This window comes from Eschscholzia californica, unplaced genomic scaffold (genome assembly GCF_041429995.1).
Source record: "Eschscholzia californica isolate CP2 unplaced genomic scaffold, dmEscCali1.0.p SCAF_1, whole genome shotgun sequence".
NCBI classification, from domain to species: Eukaryota; Viridiplantae; Streptophyta; class Magnoliopsida; order Ranunculales; family Papaveraceae; genus Eschscholzia; species Eschscholzia californica.
In genome coordinates, this window is record NW_028238198.1 from 84,826,290 (window position 1) to 84,850,138 (window position 23,849).

At 36.2% G+C, this 23,849-nt stretch overlaps 3 protein-coding genes across 3 annotated transcripts; 2 read left to right on the forward strand and 1 right to left on the reverse strand.

The window, feature by feature from the left end:
• Positions 1 to 4,206: 4,206 nt before the first annotated feature.
• LOC147570344 (potassium transporter 11-like) lies at positions 4,207 to 9,637 on the forward strand. Its single transcript, XM_086656912.1, has 8 exons — positions 4,207 to 5,724; positions 6,158 to 6,383; positions 6,552 to 6,797; positions 6,990 to 7,040; positions 7,170 to 7,421; positions 7,547 to 7,714; positions 7,806 to 8,060; positions 8,540 to 9,637. The coding sequence occupies exons 1-8, from the start codon at positions 5,593 to 5,595 to the stop codon at positions 9,574 to 9,576; spliced, it is 2,367 nt and encodes a 788-aa protein (XP_086513038.1). The 5' UTR covers positions 4,207 to 5,592; the 3' UTR covers positions 9,577 to 9,637.
• A 1,393-nt stretch (positions 9,638 to 11,030) lies between these two features.
• On the forward strand, positions 11,031 to 13,598 carry LOC147570345 (Transducin/WD40 repeat-like superfamily protein). Its single transcript, XM_086656927.1, has 3 exons — positions 11,031 to 11,804; positions 12,650 to 12,950; positions 13,255 to 13,598. The coding sequence occupies exons 1-3, from the start codon at positions 11,166 to 11,168 to the stop codon at positions 13,329 to 13,331; spliced, it is 1,017 nt and encodes a 338-aa protein (XP_086513053.1). The 5' UTR covers positions 11,031 to 11,165; the 3' UTR covers positions 13,332 to 13,598.
• A 781-nt stretch (positions 13,599 to 14,379) lies between these two features.
• On the reverse strand, positions 14,380 to 17,022 carry LOC147570346 (phosphoglycerate kinase 3, cytosolic). Its single transcript, XM_086656926.1, has 7 exons — positions 16,963 to 17,022; positions 16,667 to 16,876; positions 16,033 to 16,110; positions 15,691 to 15,951; positions 15,048 to 15,365; positions 14,802 to 14,960; positions 14,380 to 14,705 (listed from the first exon to the last, which is right to left on the reverse strand). The coding sequence occupies exons 2-7, from the start codon at positions 16,859 to 16,861 to the stop codon at positions 14,511 to 14,513; spliced, it is 1,206 nt and encodes a 401-aa protein (XP_086513052.1). The 5' UTR covers positions 16,862 to 16,876; positions 16,963 to 17,022; the 3' UTR covers positions 14,380 to 14,510.
• Positions 17,023 to 23,849: the final 6,827 nt, after the last annotated feature.

Sequence of the window (23,849 nt, forward strand, 5' to 3'; positions counted from 1 at the left end):
GCACTAATTAGAGAATCAAACTAAGATCCGGGCTAATGATATTTAATTAGTATATGAAACATTGAAACCCCTAATAATTCCTAATCAAACCTCTCATCAAATTGTCACAATCTGAAACCACTACCTCATTGATGCCTTGGTGGGGTATTGCATACATACGCAACTAAGTCTTAAATTATTGAGAGATTTATAGGCAATATACAAAATTTTATAGGCAACATTGCTAAAGGCAATCTTTATTTTGGTTAGAGGCAATGTGTGTTGAAGAGGCAATACCTCAACCAATGTTTGACCTAATTGCGCCAATCGTCCGTCGGACGGAACGACCGGCAACTTTATCTGATTTTTTTTCTTTCTCTATCTTCTTCTTCTCCTTTTAAACCCGCCCAAAAGGCCAAAACCCACCTCAAGCTTTGCAACTAAGTAACTTTTAGTTTCCAGTGAGAGAAAGAGTTTTAGAGAGAGAGGAAACGATGAAGATAGACCTAAAATGGAGTCTTTTGTTTCTTTCAGTAGCTATAATTCTGTCAATAATCACATATTCATCTTCATCATTGTGGTTTCATCCTACTATCAACAACATATTTGACGAAACATTGTCGACACATAAGAACATTTCCAAAATTTTAGCTCTTCAATTATTAATACTAGTTGGTCTTTAATCATTCATATATGCTATAAATACATAGATTAAGTAAAAAAATTATTTACTTTATAGCATTTTTCTTAATCATTTTCCTTTTACTTGTAAAACTATTATTTTTTTTTTTTGAGAATTTTCACCTCCTATGTACTGTATAACCTCATTTTATTTTTAGCTTTTTCATTTTTCCCATTGTTATTACCAAATATTAAAGCTCAAGAACAATAAAAATTCACGCTCATGCAGACTCTTGACATCCTTCTATGTTAATCGGGTAAACATAATTAGCAAATAAACTATTTCGTTGGAACACTCGGATACAAATATAAGAAGGATGATATTTTTTTTTTCTTAAACTCGTTGGAACTGTACAATTGTTAAGGATATATGACACAAAAAGTTCACATAAATAATTCGTTACCTATAAATGATAGGTCAAAAGTTTGTTGCAAAATTCATCCTAAATGAAATCAGCTAAATAAACACTTAGTAGGGAGGTAATTTCTGAAAAGGTCAAAATAATATTGAAAATGAGTAGAAAAACACAAAACGTTTGAAAATTATTATTCAGGTCAAAACGTGTGTAAATACTAAAATACCCCTTTTTGTCATTTTGTGTAACTAAACTTTTTAATTTTTCTTTAAACTTGAAATCGATATAACTTTTGTTTGAGATGTCAGATTTCTATAACAATTATATATTTAGAAATGATTTTTCATTAGCTTTCTAACAAGATCAACTTTCAATACTTTTTTTTTAATTTTTTTTTTTTAAAAAAACAGAGAAAAAAAACGGCGTTTTTTACGGTTTTCTGCAAACGCGTTTGCAACAATCTGCTATGCAAACGCGTTTGCAACAATCTGCTATGCAAACGCGTTTCCTTTACGGTTTTCTGCAAACGTGTTTGCAACAATCTGCTCTGCAAACGTGTTTGCAACAATCTGCTATGCAAACGTGTTTGCAACAATCTGTTCTGCAAACGTGTTTGCATAATGTAAACTGCAAACATGTGTTTGCATAATGAATCATATACAGAAACACAACAAGAAGCAAGAAACAAATGAATAGGCAAAACAAGTATATAGATGATCTTTCCGCCTTTATGAAAGACTATGTTGGTGCACATACTAAGGCCGACTTTAGCATTAATGGCATCACTAGACAAATGGTAAACGACAAGATCGGTGCCATTTCTAGCACCAACATGAACCTAAATGGAAAAACCAAAGCCATTTCTAGCCCAGATGTGAAACAAAATGGCAAGGTAGAATACGACTCTAGCACCAATGCCAACATACCAAAATCACCAATAATAACGGGTAAAGAAGATATTGATTCTACGTACCAATTCACTATAATCAGCAACGTCGTTTAACACCCTCTAGGAGCAATTTAAATTATTAATAGTTGTTAGTACTTGAAATAATAAGTCTGTTGGTTTCTTTAGAAGCCAGTCCATAGTCTCTTGATTGTAAACTGTCTTGAGTCAAGTTCGAATAAATCGATGACGTTTAAGAGTCACAAAATTTATTCATGTATTTTTCGGTCATTACTCGCTTACGGTATCTTTGAACGCCTACACAAATCTAGACAAAATAACAATTTCTAAGCGAAAAAAAGGCTTAATTAAAACCTGGCCGAAACCCAAAATGGATACAAGAATTCACGATCCATTAAAGAAACAAGTTGATCATATTAAGTTTTGAACATTTGAAGTACAAGATGCTTCTAGTTCAATGAGTAATAGACGATCGTTCTTATTTTACAGGACTAGAGTTGCATCATAAACGTCGAGAAGATAAATTGATACTCTCTTTGCTAGTGGTTCATATGAACAGCTGCGAAAGTTCAGACCATAGAATCCACACAACAGACGTCACGATCTCTGCAGATTTTGTAGTATCCTTTCTCTCCCCAAGTTTCTCCCCATGAGTTCTTTATGACCCAGTAAGGTTTGTTCTTCAACCGGACAGGAGAGTACGCTCCAGATCCATACCCAACTAAAAGCACACCATGATTAGATGCTCTTTGATTGTGAAATCTTCCCAAATATATACTTTTTTTAATTAACCTTAATAAATCTATAATAAAAAGAAATGGCATTCCATTAGTTTATTTTGTTCAGAGATACCTTGTAAATAGATTAGATTAAAGTCATTAGACAAATAATATTAGTGCAGAATACACGTGGAATTCAACTTAACTAAGCACTAATTAGAGAATCAAACTAAAATCCGAGCTAATGATATTTAATTAGTATATGAAACATTGAAACCCCTAATAATTCCTAATCAAACCTCTCATCAAATTGTCACAATCTGAAACCACTACCTCATTGATGCCTTGGTGGGGTATTGCATACATACGCAACTAACTATTAAATTATTGAGAGATTTTATAGGCAATATACAAAATTTTATAGGCAGCATTGCTAAAGGCAATCTTTATTTTGGTTAGAGGCAATGTGTGTTGAAGAGGCAATACCTCAACCAATGTTTGACCTAATTGCGCCAATCGTCCGTCGGACGGAACCGACCGGCAACTTTATCTGATTTTTTTCTTTCTCTATCTTCTTCTTCTCCTTTTAAACCCGCCCAAAAGGCCAAAACCCACCTCAAACTTTGCAGCTAAGTAACTTTTAGTTTCCAGTGAGAGAAAGAGTTTTAGAGAGAGAGGAAACGATGAAGATAGACCTAAAATGGAGTCTTTTGTTTCTTTCAGTAGCTATAATTCTGTCAATAATCACATATTCATCTTCATCATTGTGGTTTCATCCTACTATCAACAACATATTTGACGAAACATTGTCGACACATAAGAACATTTCCAAAATTTTAGCTCTTCAATTATTAATACTAGTTGGTCTTTAATCATTCATATATGCTATAAATACATAGATTAAGTAAAAAAATTATTTACTTTATAGCATTTTTCTTAATCATTTTCCTTTTACTTGTAAAACTATTATTTTTTTTTTTTTTCAGAATTTTCACCTCCTATGTACTGTATAACCTCATTTTATTTTTAGCTTTTTCATTTTCCCCATTGTTATTACCAAATATTAAAGCTCAAGAACAATAAAAATTCACGCTCATGCAGACTCTTGACATCCTTCTATGTTAATCGGGTAAACATAATTAGCAAATAAACTATTTCGTTGGAACACTCGGATACAAATATAAGAAGGATGATATTTTTTTTCATAAACTCGTTGGAACTGTACAATTGTTAAGGATATATATGACACAAAAAGTTCACATAAATAATTCGTTACCTATAGATGATAGGTCAAAAGTTTGTTGCAAAATTCATCCTGAATGAAATCAGCTAAATAAACACTTAGTAGGGACAGGGAGATAAGGGCTCCCACCACTTAGAATAATGCTTGATTTGTTAGGTTCATTCATTTATGCCACCAGCAGTCCAGCACAATCTCATCAGACTTAGCTCTCAGCCAAACACTGATTTCAAACCATGGTATATCCATTCCTTTACTTTCTTCTCTCTTCACCAATTTATTCCAATTTAAATGATAACTAACATAATAATTCCATTTAAGGTCCAAAAGTAGTCATGTTGATCATGAATTTTGAGTTTGACAAACTAAGCTTTTGTACTTCTAATATAATAATACTACGTGGTAGATGGAGATGGAACCATCAACAAAAATGAAAGATGTTTGAAAATCAAGAAGATTAAATTTTATATGTTTAGACTATCTCTTTTAACTATCTTTCTTATATTAGTTAGGAAACATAAGAACGTACTGTAGTTCTATTTTACTCTGGACAATAATTTTGAACAAACTTAATTTTTAGAACAAAACAGCCTAAAATAACATTTTAATGTGAATTCCTTTTCAAGAACCACACAATCTAAAATAACATTTCATTCTAAATTATCTTTCAGATTAAACTCGATAGATCAATTATAACAAAATGAAATTTACTAATCTTTTCGTAAGTCAAATGTTTTTGGTTAGAACATCATCAATCTAGAAATCTGAGTGTTAAATTTTTTCTTTAAACACTCTTTATGAGTAAAATATTCTTTACCAAAATCACCATGCCATATAAATAAACATATTAACTTTAGAATATTCACATTAAAGACATAAAAATTTGAGGAATACTATTAACCACATATAAATGAGAATCTCGACTGAGACGGGACAATATAAATAATTGAGTTTTTTTCTTTTAAAAGAGTTTTGCATCTGATATGCTCTTATTCAAATTTAACTGTTAATAATCATCTTTACATAATTTTATACTCTGAGGTGAAAGCGGCAAAAAGAGAAACTGAGTACAAGGCAAACTGGCAAAGGCATAAACCAAATGGATTTGTATTTCTTTTACTTTGGCTGATTTTTGTTTCTTTCTGCTACAAATACACGTTTGAGATGTGTCTCTTTCTCATCTGTACCAGAGAGAGAGAAACATAGATAATTGAAAGCAATTAGAATTTTAAGAAAAGACTCCTAATTTTGCTTCTCATCTCTCTCTCTCTCTCTCTGTCTCTAAATTCTGAAGTGGTGGTGGTGAATAAAAGAGGGTGTTTCTCACTTTCTCAGCTCTGAAAATGGCGGCTCATGCCTAAAAACAACTTAACAAACTCTGGGTATTAGAGTTTTCAACATTTTGGTGCATATTGGATGAAATAGATAGAACCAGGTTCAAAAGGCTTAATCCTCAATCCCCAGGTTGTTTCAAGACATTATTTGGTTCAAATTTGCAGGATTGGTTTTGGATTTCAGTTTATAAGTAATGGGTCTCAAATTTTTAGTTCATACTCTCATGGAGAAGAATCAATTGGAAAAAATGGGTATATGCCAGTTTTAGATTGATTTTGAGTAATTGAGGTAGAGTCTTGATTAGAGCTTGTATTGATTGATTTTTGTTGAGGAAGGAGAGGGATATTAGGAGTTTAGAGTTTCAGGGTAAGATTCATGGATCCAACAACTTCAATTCCAATTGATGAGCAAGAAACTGGTAGAGGGAATATGTGGGTATTGGACCAAAAGCTTGATCAACCCATGGATGAAGAAGCTGGTACACTTAGAAATATGTACAGAGAAAAAGTACTCCCTCTCTCTCTCTCTCTCTCTCTCTCTCTCTCTCTCTCTCTCTCTCTCTCTCTTTCTCTCTCTATTCCACCTTTCATCACTAGACTTACCCATAGTTAATCAAGTATTTTGGGATTTATTGAGGTTATGGGTACCTTGAATATCCATTATGGGCTATTAATTTAGTAGAAAATTTATCAATCTAAAGTTCATACTTGAAGTTATCATAGTCTTGGAAGCCTTGAATTATTCATTTAAACATTTATTTAGTAGTCAATGAATGATTGTAACGGATTAGATGTCATCAAGTTTCTTAAATTATCAATTTTAATCATGTATCTAGCCCCCTTAGAGGTTGTTGGAAGTGGTTTGTGGTTTTGAATGGGATATATAGAAATTTGTTTACCGGCTGATTTACTTTGGACCTTAATTTGGTTTTTATGTGCAGAAATTCTCATCTTTATTAGTTTTGAGACTAGCATTTCAGAGTCTTGGAGTGGTTTATGGAGATTTGGGTACATCACCTTTATATGTTTTCTATAATACATTCCCTGATGGTGTCAAAGATTCCGAGGATGTGATTGGAGCACTCTCGCTGATTATATACTCTCTTACTCTTATTCCGCTCATCAAATATGTCTTTGTGGTATTAAGGGCGAATGATAATGGTGAAGGTAAGCATTCATACCAGTCTACAACTTGAAGAATTTGATATTAGGGTGCAAGATTTAAGTTCAAAGAAGCATTAAGTTCTCTATGAGTATTAGTTAGTGCCTTACTATGGTGTTCTTGGATATTAGGATGAAAGAGTTTTCTTCTTTTTCTTATTCATTATTTTGCAGGTGGAACATTTGCTCTATATTCAATACTTTGTCGGCATGCAAAAATAAATACTATCCCAAACCAACATCGAACAGACGAGGAGCTAACAACGTATAGTCGCCATATATTTCATGAGAAATCATTTGCAGCAAAGACCAAGAGATGGTTGGAGGAAAAAACATACAGGAGGAAAGCACTTTTGCTTCTTGTCCTGTTTGGTACTTGCATGGTCATCGGCGATGGGATTCTAACTCCAGCCATATCAGGTCTAATTTCCATGTTTGCTTCAACAATTTGACCCATTCCTTTCTTCTGTTTTGTTCTAATCTTTCCTCAAAACATAGATTTTTCTCAAGCGAATGAAATTATAAGAACAAAGTTTTGAACAGATATTTTGGTGAAGTTTACTTTACTTTTGTTTCTCTCTTACATTTTGATCTAACGCTACATTTCCGCAGTTCTTTCGGCTACGGGAGGGATCAAAGTAGACCACCCCAAGATGAGTGGCGGTATTTTTCTATCTAGAAACTATATGCGCTAGCTCTGGTGTTACGAGCAATCTATGTTTCTTCCTTCTTTGTTGAGATAATGTAGTTTGTGTTTAACTTCCTTCACCAACTCTTTTACTTTCTATGCAGATGTAGTAGTGATTGTCTCGACGGTTATATTAGTTGGATTATTTAGCATGCAGCATTATGGCACAGATAGAGTTGGATGGTTGTTTGCTCCTATTGTCCTTCTATGGTTCCTTTTAATTGGAGGAATTGGAGCTTTCAACATATGGAAATACGATAGTTCGGTTCTGAAAGCTTTCTCTCCAGTTTATATCTATAGATATCTCAGGAGCGGAGGCTGGAATTCCCTTGGGGGAATCATGCTTAGTATCACAGGTAAGCTTATTTCAGAACATCCCGTTATAACGAAAACGTGGAAAACAACCTAATTTGTTAAATGATGCTTACCCATTATGATAGCTATTTTGGTGACAAGTGCTGTTTTTTTAATCATGTTTCAGGAACAGAAGCTCTCTATGCTGATCTAGGGCACTTCCCAGTATCAGCTGTTCAGCTAGCTTTCACAGTGGTGGTCTTCCCTTGCCTTTTGTTGGCTTATACAGGACAAGCAGCTTATATCATGCAGAACCAGGATCACGTAGTTGACGCTTTCTACCGCTCTATTCCAAGTATAACTTGAATGCCCTATTTTTAATTGTTCACTTCCTTCATTGAGCCAATAAAAACTTCTCTTAAAAACAACTCATGGGTTATTTGCAGATTCAATATACTGGCCAGTATTTGTTATTGCAACAGGAGCTGCCATTGTTGCGAGTCAAGCCACCATATCGGCGACTTTTTCCATAATCAAGCAAGCTTTGGCACTTGGATGTTTTCCAAGGGTCAAGGTTGTTCATACATCAAAGAAATTCCTTGGGCAGATATATATACCAGATATCAATTGGATTCTTATGATTATGTGCATCGCTGTTACAATTGGGTTTAAAAATCAAAGCCAAATCGGAAATGCTTATGGTGAGTTCCTTTTGTATTTACTTATCTATCGTCAGATTTTACTTTTCATATATGTATCAATATATCCATCAAGACCAGTTGAACCATTGGATTCTATGGTCGGGGCCTTCGTGTATTATTAACATGTGACAACCAGATACACAGAAAAAGCAAAGTCAAAAGAGGGGTTGTCGGGTTGAACCTTACTTGGTTTCACTCAATCCTAGTATACAAGCTGGTTTTTGTTTTGTTTTTGCGCTAGTTAGATTTCAGAATGTTTGGTTTTGTCCGACTCGTGTGTCTGGTTTTGGGTTCATTTTCAGTCGACTCAATTCAAACAAGTCAGACTTAGACGACTCAAATTCAAACAAGTCTGACTCAGATTCAGACAATAAAAAGAAAAGCACTATTTAATCTCCTATCTTGCTAAAGGCTTCTTCAAGAAACAATTAGACATTTCTAACTTCGAAATATGTTCATTATCTTGTCACCCTAAACAGGAACAGCAGTTGTGACAGTTATGCTTGTAACGACATTTCTAATGGTTCTGGTAATGTTACTAGTCTGGAGAAGCCACTGGATTCTGGTTCTGATCTTCACCATCTTATCCTTAGTTGTCGAACTCACCTATTTTTCAGCTGTACTTCCAAAGATAGATCAAGGTGGTTGGGTTCCATTAGTAATTGCTTCAACATTTCTGATCATAATGTCTGCTTGGCATTACGGGACAGTAAAGCGATACGAAGTTGAGATGCATAGTAAAGTATCAATGGCTTGGATTCTTGGGTTGGGGCCGAGTCTGGGGTTAGTCAGAGTCCCTGGCATTGGACTTGTTTATACTGAATTAGCAAGTGGAGTTCCTCACATTTTCTCTCATTTCATCACAAATCTCCCTGCCATACACTCTGTTGTAGTTTTTGTCTGCGTCAAGTATCTCCCAGTCTATACTGTACCTCAAGAAGAACGTTTTCTCGTAAAACGTATAGGTCCGAAGAATTTCCATATGTTCCGTTGCGTGGCAAGGTATGGTTATAAAGATCTTCATAAAAAAGACGACGATTTTGAGAATAAACTCTTTGATAATTTGTTTTTGTTTGTTCGACTTGAATCGATGATGGAAGGTTGTTCAGATTCAGATGAATATAGTTTATATGGTCAAGAAACAGAAAGATCAGGAAATACCCAGATGACAGCTGAAACAAGAAACATGAATTCTCTTACCATGGAAAGTACTGATGATGCTATTATGCCTGTGAGATCTCCATTAATGGCTATCAACTTCTTGACTTCATCTGGGCAAATGAGTAATCAAACAGAAGTAGATGAACTGGAGTTCTTGAATAACTGCAGAGATTCTGGGGTGGTTCATATACTTGGGAATACAGTAGTCAGGGCAAGAAGAGATTCGAACTTCATTAAGAAGATAGTCGTCGATTATATTTACGCGTTTCTAAAGAGAATGTGCAGAGAAAACAGTGTAATATTTCATGTTCCTCATGAGAGTCTTTTGAATGTAGGTCAGATATTCTATGTATAGTTTATCATATATACTTGGAAGACTTCATCATTAATACTAGTAATTCTGTTTGTTTCGAATATATACCTTTTTCATAATGTCGATAGAATGGGGGCACATGTTGCTAGCATGTTTCTCTCTCTCTCGTCTTCATCACGACAGTTGACTACTACCGAAAGTTTGTCCATGGAGGGTGAGCCAGGACATAAGATTAGGCAGAAAGGCGTAATCAATGGACAACAAGTGAACATTCCCTTGCTGCACCTTGTTGGTTCTGAGGGACAGAGGAGGCTAGGTTAGCATTAGGACTCTGAAATAACTCATGCCATATTGCCATACTTCAAAGAAAAACTCGAACGACCTTTTCATTCTGAAATAACTCGTGTCATACTCCAAAGAAAAACTCGAACGGTCTTTTCATCTGAAATAACTCATGTCATACTTCAATGAAAAACTCGAACGACCTTCAACAAAAGGTACCAGTAGCCGAAACCTACACTGGTAGGTAGGTGCTAGGTAGCTCCAGCATATCTCTCTCCTCTCTTAAGTGTTAGTGACGCCTCTATACCTACTCGGCTTGGTAAATCTAGTTTGGCTGAATTTGGTTGTAGGCGCCTCCAAGTCGGTGGTTCTAGGGCGAACTTTGTTAGAAAATTTGGCTCAAGATCTATTGAATTTAAGACCGATGTTTTGAGTTGAAATTGGTGGATTCGGACCGGATTTTGATACAAAACAGCTCGAAGTCTACCGATTTTGAAGTTTGTTCATATTTCTTCAGCCCTTTGGAATCGGTGGACTTGAGCCGATTTTGTACCAAACCGGCAGGACTCCACCAATACAAAATGGAACTTTTTTTTGGGAGTGCCTATTTTGAGAAAGGACGCTTTTAACCATTTTCACGATATGAGACGGTTCTAATCATTTTTGGGAAATGGGGGCGCCAATAACAAGGAGGGCTCAATAATACACGAGGGCACCTTTAAAATTTCCTTCACAAAATACTTCCGAGTCTACCGATTTGAGGTTTACTCAAAGTTTTTGAACCCTTTGGGATCGGTGGACTTGAACCGATTTTGTACCAAACCGGCAAGACTCCACCGATACAAAATGGAACTTTTTTTTGGGAGTGCCTATTTTGGGAAAGGACGCTTTTAACCATTTTCATGATATGAGATGTTTCTAATCATTCTTGGGAAATGGGGGCGCCAATAACAAGGAGGGCTCAATAACACACGAGGGCACCTTTAAAAATTTCCTTCACAAAATACATCCGAGTCTATCGATTTGAGGTTTACTCAAAGTTTTTGAACCCCTTGGGATCGGTGGACTTGAGCCGATTTTGTGCCAAATCGGCACCCCACCCATACAAATTTGAAAAAAATGTGGGGGTGTCTATTTTGAGAGAGGGCGCTTTTAACCATTTTTTTGGATACGGTGGCGCCAATAACAGGGGGGCTCGGTAACAGTTATGGGGTGTGCCTTCAAAACTTCCCCCTTTCCTGTTTCCTGGTTGGGGGCAATCTTCCTCATATATAAGCAATACCACCGCACATAAACCCTTAAAACCTCTCGCCGGTAGAGAGAGAAAGAAAGAAAGAAAGAGAGACGCCATGACTCTAGTTGCAGGTTCTTACGAGAAATTTATATGGGGATTCAAACTCAAATCCCTTAAATCACAAACCCTAGTTCCCCTTTTCTCTTACCCATCTCATATCTCCACTATCAAATGTGTTGCCGTCTCAGGTCCAATCGCCGTCTCTGGTGGTGCCGACGACTCCATCAAAGTCTATGATCTAGCATCATCATCAGAAATTGGTTCATTATTGGACCATAAAGGTGCTGTAACTTCTCTTTCTTTCTTCCGTCCACCTTCTCTTTCATACCCTAGAAATCTTCTCTCTGGTTCTGAAGATGGTACTGTTTGTATCTATGATGCTGATCCTGTAGTTCATCTTAAAACCATTTCTGCTCATAGAAAAGGGGTTAATGATCTTAGTATTCATCCTTCTGGGAAATTAGCTTTAACTGTTGGAAAAGATTCTTGCTTGGCTATGTTGAATTTAGTTAGAGGAAGGAGAAGTTTTTGTTGTAGATTAGGTAAAGAAGCTTCAATTGTCAAATATGATTCAGAAGGTAATAAGTTCTTTATGGTTATTGAAGATAAAATATCAGTTCATGATTCTGAAGATGCTAGGTTGATTTTTGATATGGATAATCAAAAGAGAGTTCTTTGTGCTGCTTCTTCTAAGGTAAAATCAATTTTACTTACTTTCATTTGATTTGATTGATGGGAATACTGGAAGTGAACTTTTAAAAATTGAAACTTGATTTTGATGCATAAATAGAATTTAGACTAACCCTAGATTTTGGAATCGTCAGAAATGTTGATTTAATGCAAAGAAAACAGAAACTTTAGAATTTAAAGCAACCCTAGAGTTGGAGGTGACTGAAAGATTTCTAGGTGGAAAGGCTAGGTCGTAGAATTGTGTAGGATAACATGATGTGCTTAAGCATGGAGAGAGCCCTCAATTATCTATCACAATGATGATGGTTTCAATTGAATACATTATGTTTACACTGTTATCAGGTTGACATGTACATCTAGAACTAAGATCGGATCCTTGAGTCTGTTTCGATGTCGATGTTGGATCGTTATTGGTACCTGGGCAGATTTTTTGAGCTTTTCTTTGTTTTGCACAGATGGGTGTTTCCGTGTTTGTGGTTGTCTTATCTTATAACAGTTCGGTTTGTGCTCTCATGTGGCAACTGTACTTGAAAACGTCCGTTAGATGCTATATTTACCATGTCTTTTCTTTCTAAAATCTAATATAGTTCATATTGGAGGTCCTTTTTCTCATCCTTGCTTCATGCATTTACGAATTCTGCCCATTAAATTTCATATTGAATTTTCGTCTTATTTTCTTCTCCGACGTTATGGATGTGTTTCCTCTGCAATCCGTTGTAACTTGGCCGTTTGGTTTGCTAATTTAAGTTTTCTTAATCATCTCAATAAATGCAATTAATTTAAAATATGATTGTGATATATGGACTTGTTTGTTCTTATATCTTGTGATATTGATTTTGATTGTGACAGAATGGATTATTGTTTACTGGTGGAGAAGACAAAAATGTCACGGCATGGGATCCGACCAGTGGGAAGGTGGCATATCGTATTGAGAATGCACACTCGACCCGTATTAAAGGAATCGTTGTTCTGTCGAGTATGGCTGCAGATGTTGAAGATTCTGATTACCTGAATCTAGTTGCATCTGCATCATCAGATGGAGTTATACGACTATGGGATGTCCGTATGGCTAGAAAGGAAACACCAACTCCATTTGCAGAGGTTAACACAAGATCTAGACTGACTTGTCTTGCCGGTTCCTCTGTTAAATGTAAGTGGTTCTAATCTCCATCATCATTTAGCATCAACTGTCTTCTACTCTAGCCCTATGATATTGTAATTTAAGGTTATCTTACTAGCTTGGAAAGTGTTTATGCGTAAAAGATTCTTGAAATTATGAATCGAGCTGCAATTCCTGTCAGAATTGCGCTAACTTAAGAGAGTTAAGCTATTCCTTTCTTGTGAAATTTCATGCAATATTTTGGTCGCTTTCTCTTGTTTTCTTGGTAAAACATTTAGAATTCATTGGTTAGAGTAATCGATGGATATTGATTGTTGTGTTATTTGTCTTACAGCGATTAAAAAACCACAAGTTGGAAATGACTCGACGAGGAAAGAAGATGATGACATAAAGCAGGAAGAAGATTCATAGTTGTTACTGGAAGAAACTGATTCAGCTAAACCGTCTCTTTATTTCCTATTCAAATGCAGGGTCATTTGATCGAGATCTTCGGGAGAATATAAATTTCAATTTTCTTTCAAGAACACAATGTAAGATGTTAAGAGAGCTTTAGGACATCAAATAGATCGTTTTATTACCATCACCTCAGTTTTGGCATCTCAGATAATTAAAGCATTAAGTTTATATATTTCCATGGGAGAAAGAACTATTTAAAGATGAAAACACTTAACTTTTCCACCCTTTGTGTAATCTTCTTTCAGTTTAATCTTGTTATTGTGCAATATCTCTATTGTGTTGTGATGTGGTGCATAGAAGATTATTCAGTGAAAATATTTTATAAGATTTAGCAAGAACTCATTAGGTCAAATACAAATTTTGTTTGACATTAGTCATATATAGGAATGGATGGGATGAGGTTTTTCACTCGCATCAGTTCAAAATTTATAATACTGAATCTAAGAATTGAGAGTCCTCACTAGTCGTCTGCCATACGTAATGTTCATCTTCCTTCTTCATGAGTTTCTAGACAGAAGAAAATACTCTAGATCCAAGGTTTCAAACCCACATGACCAGTATTTTCTGGCCGGGGAGAAATGAAAAAAAAGAAAGTCGTTGGTCGGCAACCATTTGCCTAAATAAGGATGTCAGAAGTTGTTGGTCGCCTAAATAAGGAAGAAACAACTTATGAGATTCTAACTTGTCTCGACCCGCATCCTGGGATTCCGACTTGAACATGTGAGAAATAAAGATTTCTGTCTCCACGTTACTAGAGTTGTGGTTCAAGTTGGAGTCGTGGGTTGAGTATATTTGGCTTGGTCTTTTAGAGATTTATTATGTGTACATTACTTGCATAGTACAAGATTTCTACACTTTTTATTCGGTCAAAATCATAATATTTCTTCTTCCCACCTTCTGAGTTTGTTGTTACGATGGGCGAGCACATAGCATTAGGGAGGGAGACTTGTTTTATAATCTAACTCCACCAGACGAAAAACTGATAAATACACCTGAAATGATATCTAAAAAAACATCACTTCAAAAGTGAGTGGTGAATTACTACTAAGGGGCAAATACATAATCCTTGTATGTCCGTTAAATTATTGAAAAAGCCTGATTTGTTCAGCACACAACACTCATTAAAGATCTCACTTAAGCATCGTTGAGGGCAAGAACTCCAGGGAGTGGTTTCCCTTCTAGCAGCTCCAAACTAGCACCTCCTCCTGTTGAGATATGGCTCATCTTGTCTGCAAGTCCTACTTTCTCCACTGCTGCAACCGAATCACCTCCTCCAATGATTGTCGTTACTCCTTTTCCGCTTAGTTCTGCTAACTTCTTAGCAATTGCCTGAAAATTCGACAATCCATCAGAAAACCATAGAGACAAAGAAACATAGAAACATAGACGAGATAAAAAAAAAAAAAAACATGAGACATGATATACCTCAGTTCCAAGTGCAAACTTCTCAAACTCGAACACTCCCATGGGTCCGTTCCAAATGACAGTCTTGGTGGTATCAAGAGATTCACTAAATGTCTTGATGGAATCAGGTCCGATGTCCAAACCCATCCAACCATCTGGGATATCAGATGCTGACACAGTCTGCAAACAACATTGAAACGTTCATATTATCCAAGTAAACTGGCACTAATACCCGTGCAGATCGTGTATTAGAGTGAAGAAGTAAACCTTGCTGTTAGCATCAGGAGCAAATTTGTCTGCAATAACGACATCGGTGGGTAACAAAAGAGAGACTCCCTTGGTCTTAGCCTTCTCAAGAAGTGATGTTGCAAGATCGAGCTTGTCTTCCTCAACAAGGGATGATCCTACTGAGAGACCTTGTGCCTTGTAGAATGTAAAGATCATTCCCCCACCAAGTAAGAGGATATCAACCTTCTCCAACAAAGATTCTATAACTCCAATCTTGGAAGAAACTTTTGATCCACCAACAATGGCAGCAAATGGCTTCTTAGGGTTCGATACAGCTCCAACAAGATAATCAAGTTCCTAACCAAACATAACCCAAGATATCTCATATGTTCAATACAAAACCAAACATATCCACAAAAACCACGACACCCGTTATTTAATTATTCGTATCTAGAGGTCATATTGATAAAAAAAAGAACTCTATTTATGTAACAGTGATTCAAATTCTAAGCTTCATAAACTTTGGGAGCACCCTATGCCTATGGTCTATGTAGCAACAATCGATGTTAGCCCGATGAATTGAACTGGCTTATTTTGATAATCAGTAACTAGTTAAGAAAGCAAACAGATCAACAAATAGGAGACGGAAAAACGAAGAGAAAATTGAAGTACTGAACTATACCTTCTGCATAAGGAAACCTGCAACAGAAGGCTTTAAGAACTTAGTAACTCCCTCAGTGGAAGCATGAGCTCTATGGGCAGTTCCAAACGCATCATTCACATATAGGTCTGCAAGAGAAGCAAGCTTCTTTGCGAACTCAGGGTCGTTCTTTTCTTCCTCCTTGTAGAACCTCACATTCTCCAAAAGCAAAACACCTCCTTCTGGGATTGCAGCAACCAATTTCTCAACTTCCTCACCAATACAGTCGTTGGCCATTTCAACCTATTCAAGGTCATTTGAACATAAGTAACAAACCCTAATAACAATTAACATGTTCAATTTGTTATTGTTAAAACAGCATACCTTGACCCCAAGGAGTTCGGATAGTCTAGGCACAAGAGGCTTCAAGCTGTATTTTGGAGTAACACCTTTTGGGCGTCCCTGAAACCAAGAATTCAGATACAGTTTTACCGTCATAAATCATAAACAATTTTAAGCTACAACCGTACAACCAACGATTATGCATCAAAAACAGGGGAATCGAGTATGCACAAATCTATAATGAAATCTCAATCTTACCCACGAAAACCTTACAACTTAAGTGATTTTCGCTTTTCCTTGTTAACTTATCTGACTAGTATGAATGTAAATCGTCCTACTCAAATGGACCCAAAAACATCAACCCTAGTTAACATTTCAGACGAGTCAGACAAAAACAACATTCTGAAACTGTCTCTGGTCAATTCAGACATCCTCAGATTTCAGATGTTACTTACAGAAACCTCATTTGAGTGAGATATACTTATACAATGTGGATTTCTAAGATGAAATTAGCGAGGAAGTAATCAGGCCTATGGATCTTCAGTTTAGAGCTAAATTAATCAAAACCCTAAACACATATGGTGATCTAACAAAACAAACACACAAAAATCTATAATAACAGATCAACTGAAAAACAGATCAAAAGAGGAATGAAGAAATACGAAGAAGTGCTTACGAGATGGCTAGAGAGAATGACTTTAGCTCCATTACCAATCAAGTACTTAATAGTTGGAACAGCAGCTCTAACCCTAGTATCATCAGTTATATTCAAATTATCATCCAAAGGAACATTAAGATCAACCCTAACAAAAACCTTCTTTCCCTTCAAATCAGCTTCCTTCAAATCACCAACACTTCTCTTTGTTGCCATTTTAGAATCAAATAACTACAAAACAAGAACAAACAATCAAGATCAAATACCAAATCAGTAGATGAAAAACCCTAATAATAATAATAATCGATTGAACTTACTTGCAAATCAAGAATGAGATCAAGATCGGATTGGTCGGGAGACGGAAATACTAATACGGGTTTGGGTTAAAGCGATATGAACGAGGATGTCTTATATAGAAGGGTAATTAGGATTATGACAGAGTGTATTTGTGCTGTATAATGTCTGATTCCGACATCGAAGTTTTAGCGGTGGAGATTGTGTACGACAAAATGTTCGCCAATAAGACATCATTTTCATATTGAAAGGCGTGTGTGCTGATGAACTCTAAATTGTAAAATGTTTAGTATGGCGTGGTATCATCACTAGTTGGACGTTTATTTATTATTATGGCGTGGGTTGTGAGAGCTTTAGAAAACCAAGTTTAACCCTCCCTTTTGCATAAAAAAAAAAAAATAGAATTTCGCAACTTCTTGATCTAGATTATCAAACTACGCGTGTGCAATATTCGTGTTTCCGTCAAAAAGAGAAATAAAAGGATTGAGCTTTAGCGGAAATTTTGGGAAAACAAATAGAGGATGTTTTTTTGTGTAAATTTCAAGACAAATTTAGTAAATATCTCAATTTTTTCAAAAAATTTTGGGACGTATAATCTTTATCGTTGAAGAAGGCATATTCTCAAAATTTGGCATCTTCTATTATTAAATTGATGTTGGTGGGCAATAATTAAATTATACTAGTGTTTGATGTAGGATAATAAACTAGAAATCACACTCTGACGATTATGGGTCAATTTCTCTTATGATCCTTGATTGAATGAGCTAATTATTTTTTTGTTGAGAAATTGCATTTTATTTATTGAACAAGAACTTTATATAAATAACTATGTACAAATGCCAATTTACGTAAAAACAAAAACAGAAAAGAAATACTTGCATCAACAATTTGTGTCCAATTTTAATCTGCTTGTAATCTACATATAAAATCTATCTCTAAAAGGTATTCCGATTATCAAGAATCGCATAATCGAATTGTCATTTTACGCTCTTTTGTATCGCTCCACCGAAACTTCACTGTTTCCAAAGTTTTCACTTTGATATTCCTTGCAACCATACTTAACACACCAAAGTTAGTCTACATATCCTAAAAGTGATGCAGGGAGATTTTCAGAAGATTTTCTGAAAATCTTATATATCATCAAATAGGTTATTTTAGTAGTTTCCTATTTTTTTTTAGTAGAGAATTGTTAATTTTAGTAATTTTATATTTTTAGGAAACCTTCTAGGTTTTAGATTCTAGTATTTTATTTATTTAGAATTTGTTATTAGAATTTGATTAGGTTTAGGAAAGTAGTATTTTATTTATTAGAAATTGTTATTTGAGTTTGATTAGGTTAAGGAAACCCTAAGTCTATATAAAGGGGGATCTAAGAGTTGTTTGAGGCATTGAAGTTGATCAATAATATTCAGTATTTAGTTTATTCTTATTAATTTCGGTTCAATAGTCTTTAGACGAAGATCTAAGACTCTTTTCTAGGTTTTAAAGTTTTAGACGGAGTTCTAATTCTTTTCCGGAGATTTCCGCTGCGTCAGTTGGCATCAAGAGCGAGGATTTGCCTGGTTCGATATCATCTACGCGAAGATCACTTTAGAAAACATCGATGGATTTGCCAAAGATGCATCTAAAGTTGGTTTAAAAAAAAAAAATCAGATTATTATTAGTATTCTCTATTTTGTTATCAATCACTCAATATGGAGAATTACTATCATGGTAATAGTTTTTCAGTTCAAGTGTACCCACGTAGAGAGTATAATGAGTATAAGATCAACGAAGAAATACCAATTTTCGATGGGTATTCAACTATTGAAGAGTTTTTCGATTGGCTAGATAAGGTCGAACGACATGTCACTAATAAGTGTGCTACTATTCTCAATGAGCAGGTAGTTAAAATCATTGTTTATAGACTTAGAGGTAGTGCTGCAGATTGGTGGGATCAATTACAACTTCTAAGGAAGAGACAAGGAAGGGCTCCAATTCAGAGTTGGTCGTCTATGAAAGAGAACTTGAAGGAGTGGTTTTTACCTCCTGATTATCAACAACACTTGTTAAGGATATACCAAAACTGTAGACAAGGGTTGCGTTCAGTGAGTGATTACTATGAGGAGTTTTCAAAATTGGCTCAAAGAAACAATATGGAGAGCATTATAGAATATGAAGATGTTGTAGCAAATCGATTTTTAAGCGGATTAAAATTTAGTTTGCGAGAAAAAGTGGGGATAGCTACAGTATGGACTATTCAGGAGGCGTACAACTTAGCCCTAAAAATTGAAGCTCAGGAACGGGAATATAGGAAGTTTGGATTTCGGAGGGAAGAACAACCTCACTTAAACATTAAAAAGGTAAAAATAGCTCCCGTAGAGAATGTTGAACCACCACAAATTGTGAGCATAGAAAATTCAAGTAATATTACTCACGAATCAAAATCTAACATTATTGTGTTCACGGATAAGTCTCCTAATATCAATTTACACGATGAAGGATTTGTTTCTGAAGAAGTTGGTCAGAAAATTGAGTCAATTGAAGTCGTTCAAGACGTTGTTCAAGAAATTGAGTCAGTTGTTAACAAAATTGAGTTAAAGGAAGTTGTTCAGGAAATTGAGACAAAGAACGTTGTTCAGGAAATTAGAGTGGTTCAAAAAATTGAATCAAAGGAAGTTGATTCAAAAGAAGAACTTCGCAAGTTAGACTTTGATCCAATTAAAATTCCTTCATACGAAGATCCATTCTCCGAATTATGCGAATCTCAAATTGTTTCAAATGGATTGACAAGTAATTTTATTCGAAAGTCTTCATCGAAGTTCATAATTTTCAATCACTATACTCATGATCTGTACAAGTTTATTTTTGGGCTGAAAAGTGAGTTTGGGTCAAATTACAAATATGGACAGAAAATATTCTATGTCATAATAAAATCGTCAGTCAAATCTGAAAGTTTGGTAATTCCTATGCATAGTTCACGAGAAGGATATATCAAGGGAGTATCAATCAAGATAACATTCAAGTCAATCAGTAAACTCGAGGCGAGTTTCTTTGAAGTGGAGGAGACTGATGCAGGGAGATTTTCAGAAGATTTTCTGAAAATCTTATATATCATCAAATAGGTTATTTTAGTAGTTTCCTATTTTTTTTTAGTAGAGAATTGTTAATTTTAGTAATTTTATATTTTTAGGAAACCTTCTAGGTTTTAGATTCTAGTATTTTATTTATTTAGAATTTGTTATTAGAATTTGATTAGGTTTAGGAAAGTAGTATTTTATTTATTAGAAATTGTTATTTGAGTTTGATTAGGTTAAGGAAACCCTAAGTCTATATAAAGGGGGATCTAAGAGTTGTTTGAGGCATTGAAGTTGATCAATAATATTCAGTATTTAGTTTATTCTTATTAATTTCGGTTCAATAGTCTTTAGACGAAGATCTAAGACTCTTTTCTAGGTTTTAAAGTTTTAGACGGAGTTCTAATTCTTTTCCGGAATTTTCCGCTGCGTCAAAAAGTGAACATTTAGGTTGGCGAGGAGTATAGTATATTGAAACAAACAAAAGGTGGGTGGAGAATATAAGATGCTACTTATCCTCAGAGTGGTTTCAGCCACAAAATAAACCTCACAAATCCATGAACAGATTCAAGAGCCTTGGGTTTCCTTTAGCATCCGGAGAGAGGTAGAAACTACAAAATGTATTATCTTGAAGCAACCAGAGAAAATGGGGGAGTTAAGAGTAGGGGTGGGAATCGGTCCGGACGGGTGGGAATCGGTCCGGACGGGTGGGAATCGGTCCGGACGGGCGGGAAACGGACACTAACTCAATCGGTCCGGGCGAAACGGGCTCAAGTCCTAAGTGTCCACTCGCACATCCGGACAAAACGGGCGGACATTTCGAATTTTTCTCCAGCAAAATTCCCGTCCGTGACCGTTTTGATAGTCGGGCAAACCGGGTATCGGTCGGACATCGGTCACTAATGAACAAATGAAGAATTTTTTATTTGAAATTAAAACTGTTTAGTAGCTAAATACAAGTTTCTAATTAAACTCCCACTTCACAATTCCAAAAAGTAAATGAATACAAAATTAAAAGATACTCATTGAGATTTCTCATGGATTACGATTGGTTATATTCTTCTTCTCATGGATTACGATTGGTGTATTGTGGACTTTTGGGTTATTAATGAGATATTGAGATTTTATAGGAGAGATGCTAAAGAAGTAGCGGAAATGCTGCTCAACCCAGTTCTTTGTCCCAGCTGGTAGCCAATTACACGTGGAAAGTTGGATGTAGGTCTAATCTTGACCGTTTGTTTTAAACGGTCTAGATTAGACCCAAATTTTTATACTTGTCAATTCATAATCTTCCACTTTGACTCTCTCTCTAAACTCTCCCTCATTCACTGACCGTTTCTTTCTATTCTTTTGGAACAGAGATGAAGTCAAGCTTGATCATTTTCTCCCACCCATTCTTCAATTTTATTCATCTCTTTCATCCTTACCCCCTTCTTCTACCTTTATTAAAGAGCTAGAATGTCTCAACACAGATTACCTTGATCAATAGATATGAAGTATATTTTCAAAAATTCATTAACATTCTAACTTCTAAAACACCATAATATATTAAAACTATGAAAATCATATTTTTTTTGTTTTTGCAAATCAATTACACATCAAAATGTTAGGCAAATGAAACCCCAAAATTGTTTGGCAATTAAACTAAGGATTTCCATGGATACTAATCTCATCTTCACAGTCTACAAACGTTTCTTTTAGAGAAGAAGAAGGGCCCTCGTCCTTTGGAGTTTCCATGTTCTGAAACTTGCAATCCATGGAAACCCTAAAATACTTTTGTGTAGGCAATGAAGAAGGAACAAAGACTGTTCTTGGGGAGTTCTTGCATTTATTTGGTAACTAATTAAACATAATCTGGACCATTGCTTTTGAACGGTACAGATTAGTGTTAATCCCATAGTTGCTTTCCCCGTTCCCAACCCTCACACTCTCTCTCTTTCACTCTTTCCACGTGTAGTGGTCTACCAACTGGGTTAAAAGACTGGGTTGTGTAGCATTCCCGAAGAAGTAGAGGGGCAAAGATAAGATTAAGAAAAGTGATATCTAGGGTTATATATTTTTACTCTTGAATCTAACGGTTGTAGCTAACCCTACAAATCTAAAGGCTCAAAATCAATCATATAGGCTAGGGGTGGCAATTTGGCCCGAACCGACGGGTTTTTTCCCAAACCCGCCCCTAATGGGACGGGTTTTACCGCCCCGTTAATTAAACGGTTCAGGTTTGGTATGAAGTTAAAAAAACTAATCGGGTTCGGGGCGGGTTTGGTATTAGATAGTAAACTCCGCCCCGAACCGATTAGTATGTTATATATTAAATATTTGTTTTATTTAAGGTTATGTTTCTAAAACTTTAATCTTATATTATCAATTTAATTATTATATGTTTTATATTATTAAGTAGTTGTAGTGTTTATGATTGATAAACTCAAAGTGTTACAAAATTTTGTTAACAATTGTTATGTTACTTCAAACTAAAATAACTTTTGTGAAACAAAATACTTTGAACCCGACCCGACCCGACTCGTTTTATATTAAACGGGGCGGGGCGGGTCGGTAATGGTTTAGCAATTTTTAATTGGGGCGGTTATGGTAATTGAATATCCACCCCGATTAATTATTGGGACGGTTATGGTAAAACCCGTTTACTAACGGGACGGAATTGGGAAGGGGATGAACTAGGGCTGGGAAAACGGTCCGGGAACCCGGGGTCCGGCCCGTTCGGCCCGGACCGTTTTGACCCGCAGCCCGAGTCTTACCCGAGCCGGGCATACCCGGCCCGATGGCTCGGGCTTATTGGGCCGGGACTCGGACAGACCCTCAATTCCGAGTCCCGGCCCGTTAGGTCTGTCCGACACCAGCCCACGTACACCCGCCCGCGTCAACCCGCCCGCGTCAACCCGTCCGCGTCAACCCGCCCGACAAACCCTCATCTATTATAAAAACCCTCCTCTCTTCAACAAAGAAACCCTAATATTAACCTAATCACATTCTCTCTCTGCCTCTCTCTCTTAGCCGCCTCCTCTCTCTCCCCTTCTCATCAAACATCATTACACCATAACCATTATTCCTTCTCATCTATTCAACACCATTTAGTGATGTTGGTTGATGAAGTTGATAAAATCCATGAAACACTTGTTCTTGTTGATGAAGGTGAAGATGTGGGTGTTGATGAGTTAGATCTTGTTGTTGTTGTTGTTCTTCTTCTTCTTCTTCGTTTTCTTCTTGATGGGGATGGGTGAAGATGTGGGTGTTGATGAGTTGCTCAATCGTACATCTTTGTCTCTGTGTCTTCAATGGGGAACTACATCTCATGTTCTTTATCAATGAAAAAAAGTGAAGCAAATACATTTAGGTTTGGAATAAGGCCAGTTGTGAGATTAAGCTTCATGAGTATGAAACAATAAATAACACCAATTATAAAACTAACAACTAATGATGTGACTGTGATTTGCTTCTTCATGAAATTTACTTAAGGTTTTCTAGACAGAAAGAGAAAGAGATGAAGAAGGTAATCTAGGGTTAATTAATAAAATAAATCTTCTCAAAAAAAAAAAAGGAAAAAAAAAAAAAAAGAAATCTCAAAAACCCGAGCCCGTCCGACCCGAGCCCGTTGGAACCCGCTCGGGCAGCCGGGCTCGGACGGGCTACGGGCACTTCAATTCCATGATTCGCCCGGCCCGATCCGCCCGGCTCACTACCTCGGGCTCGGCTTATCCGAGCCCGATCCGCCCGAGCCCGGCACTTTGTAGCCCGAGCCCGCCCGATTCCCACCCCTAGGATGAACCGTCCCAAACCCGCCCCATTGACATCCCTAATATAGGCGGGCGGATGTAACGGGTAGGATAAACAGACGG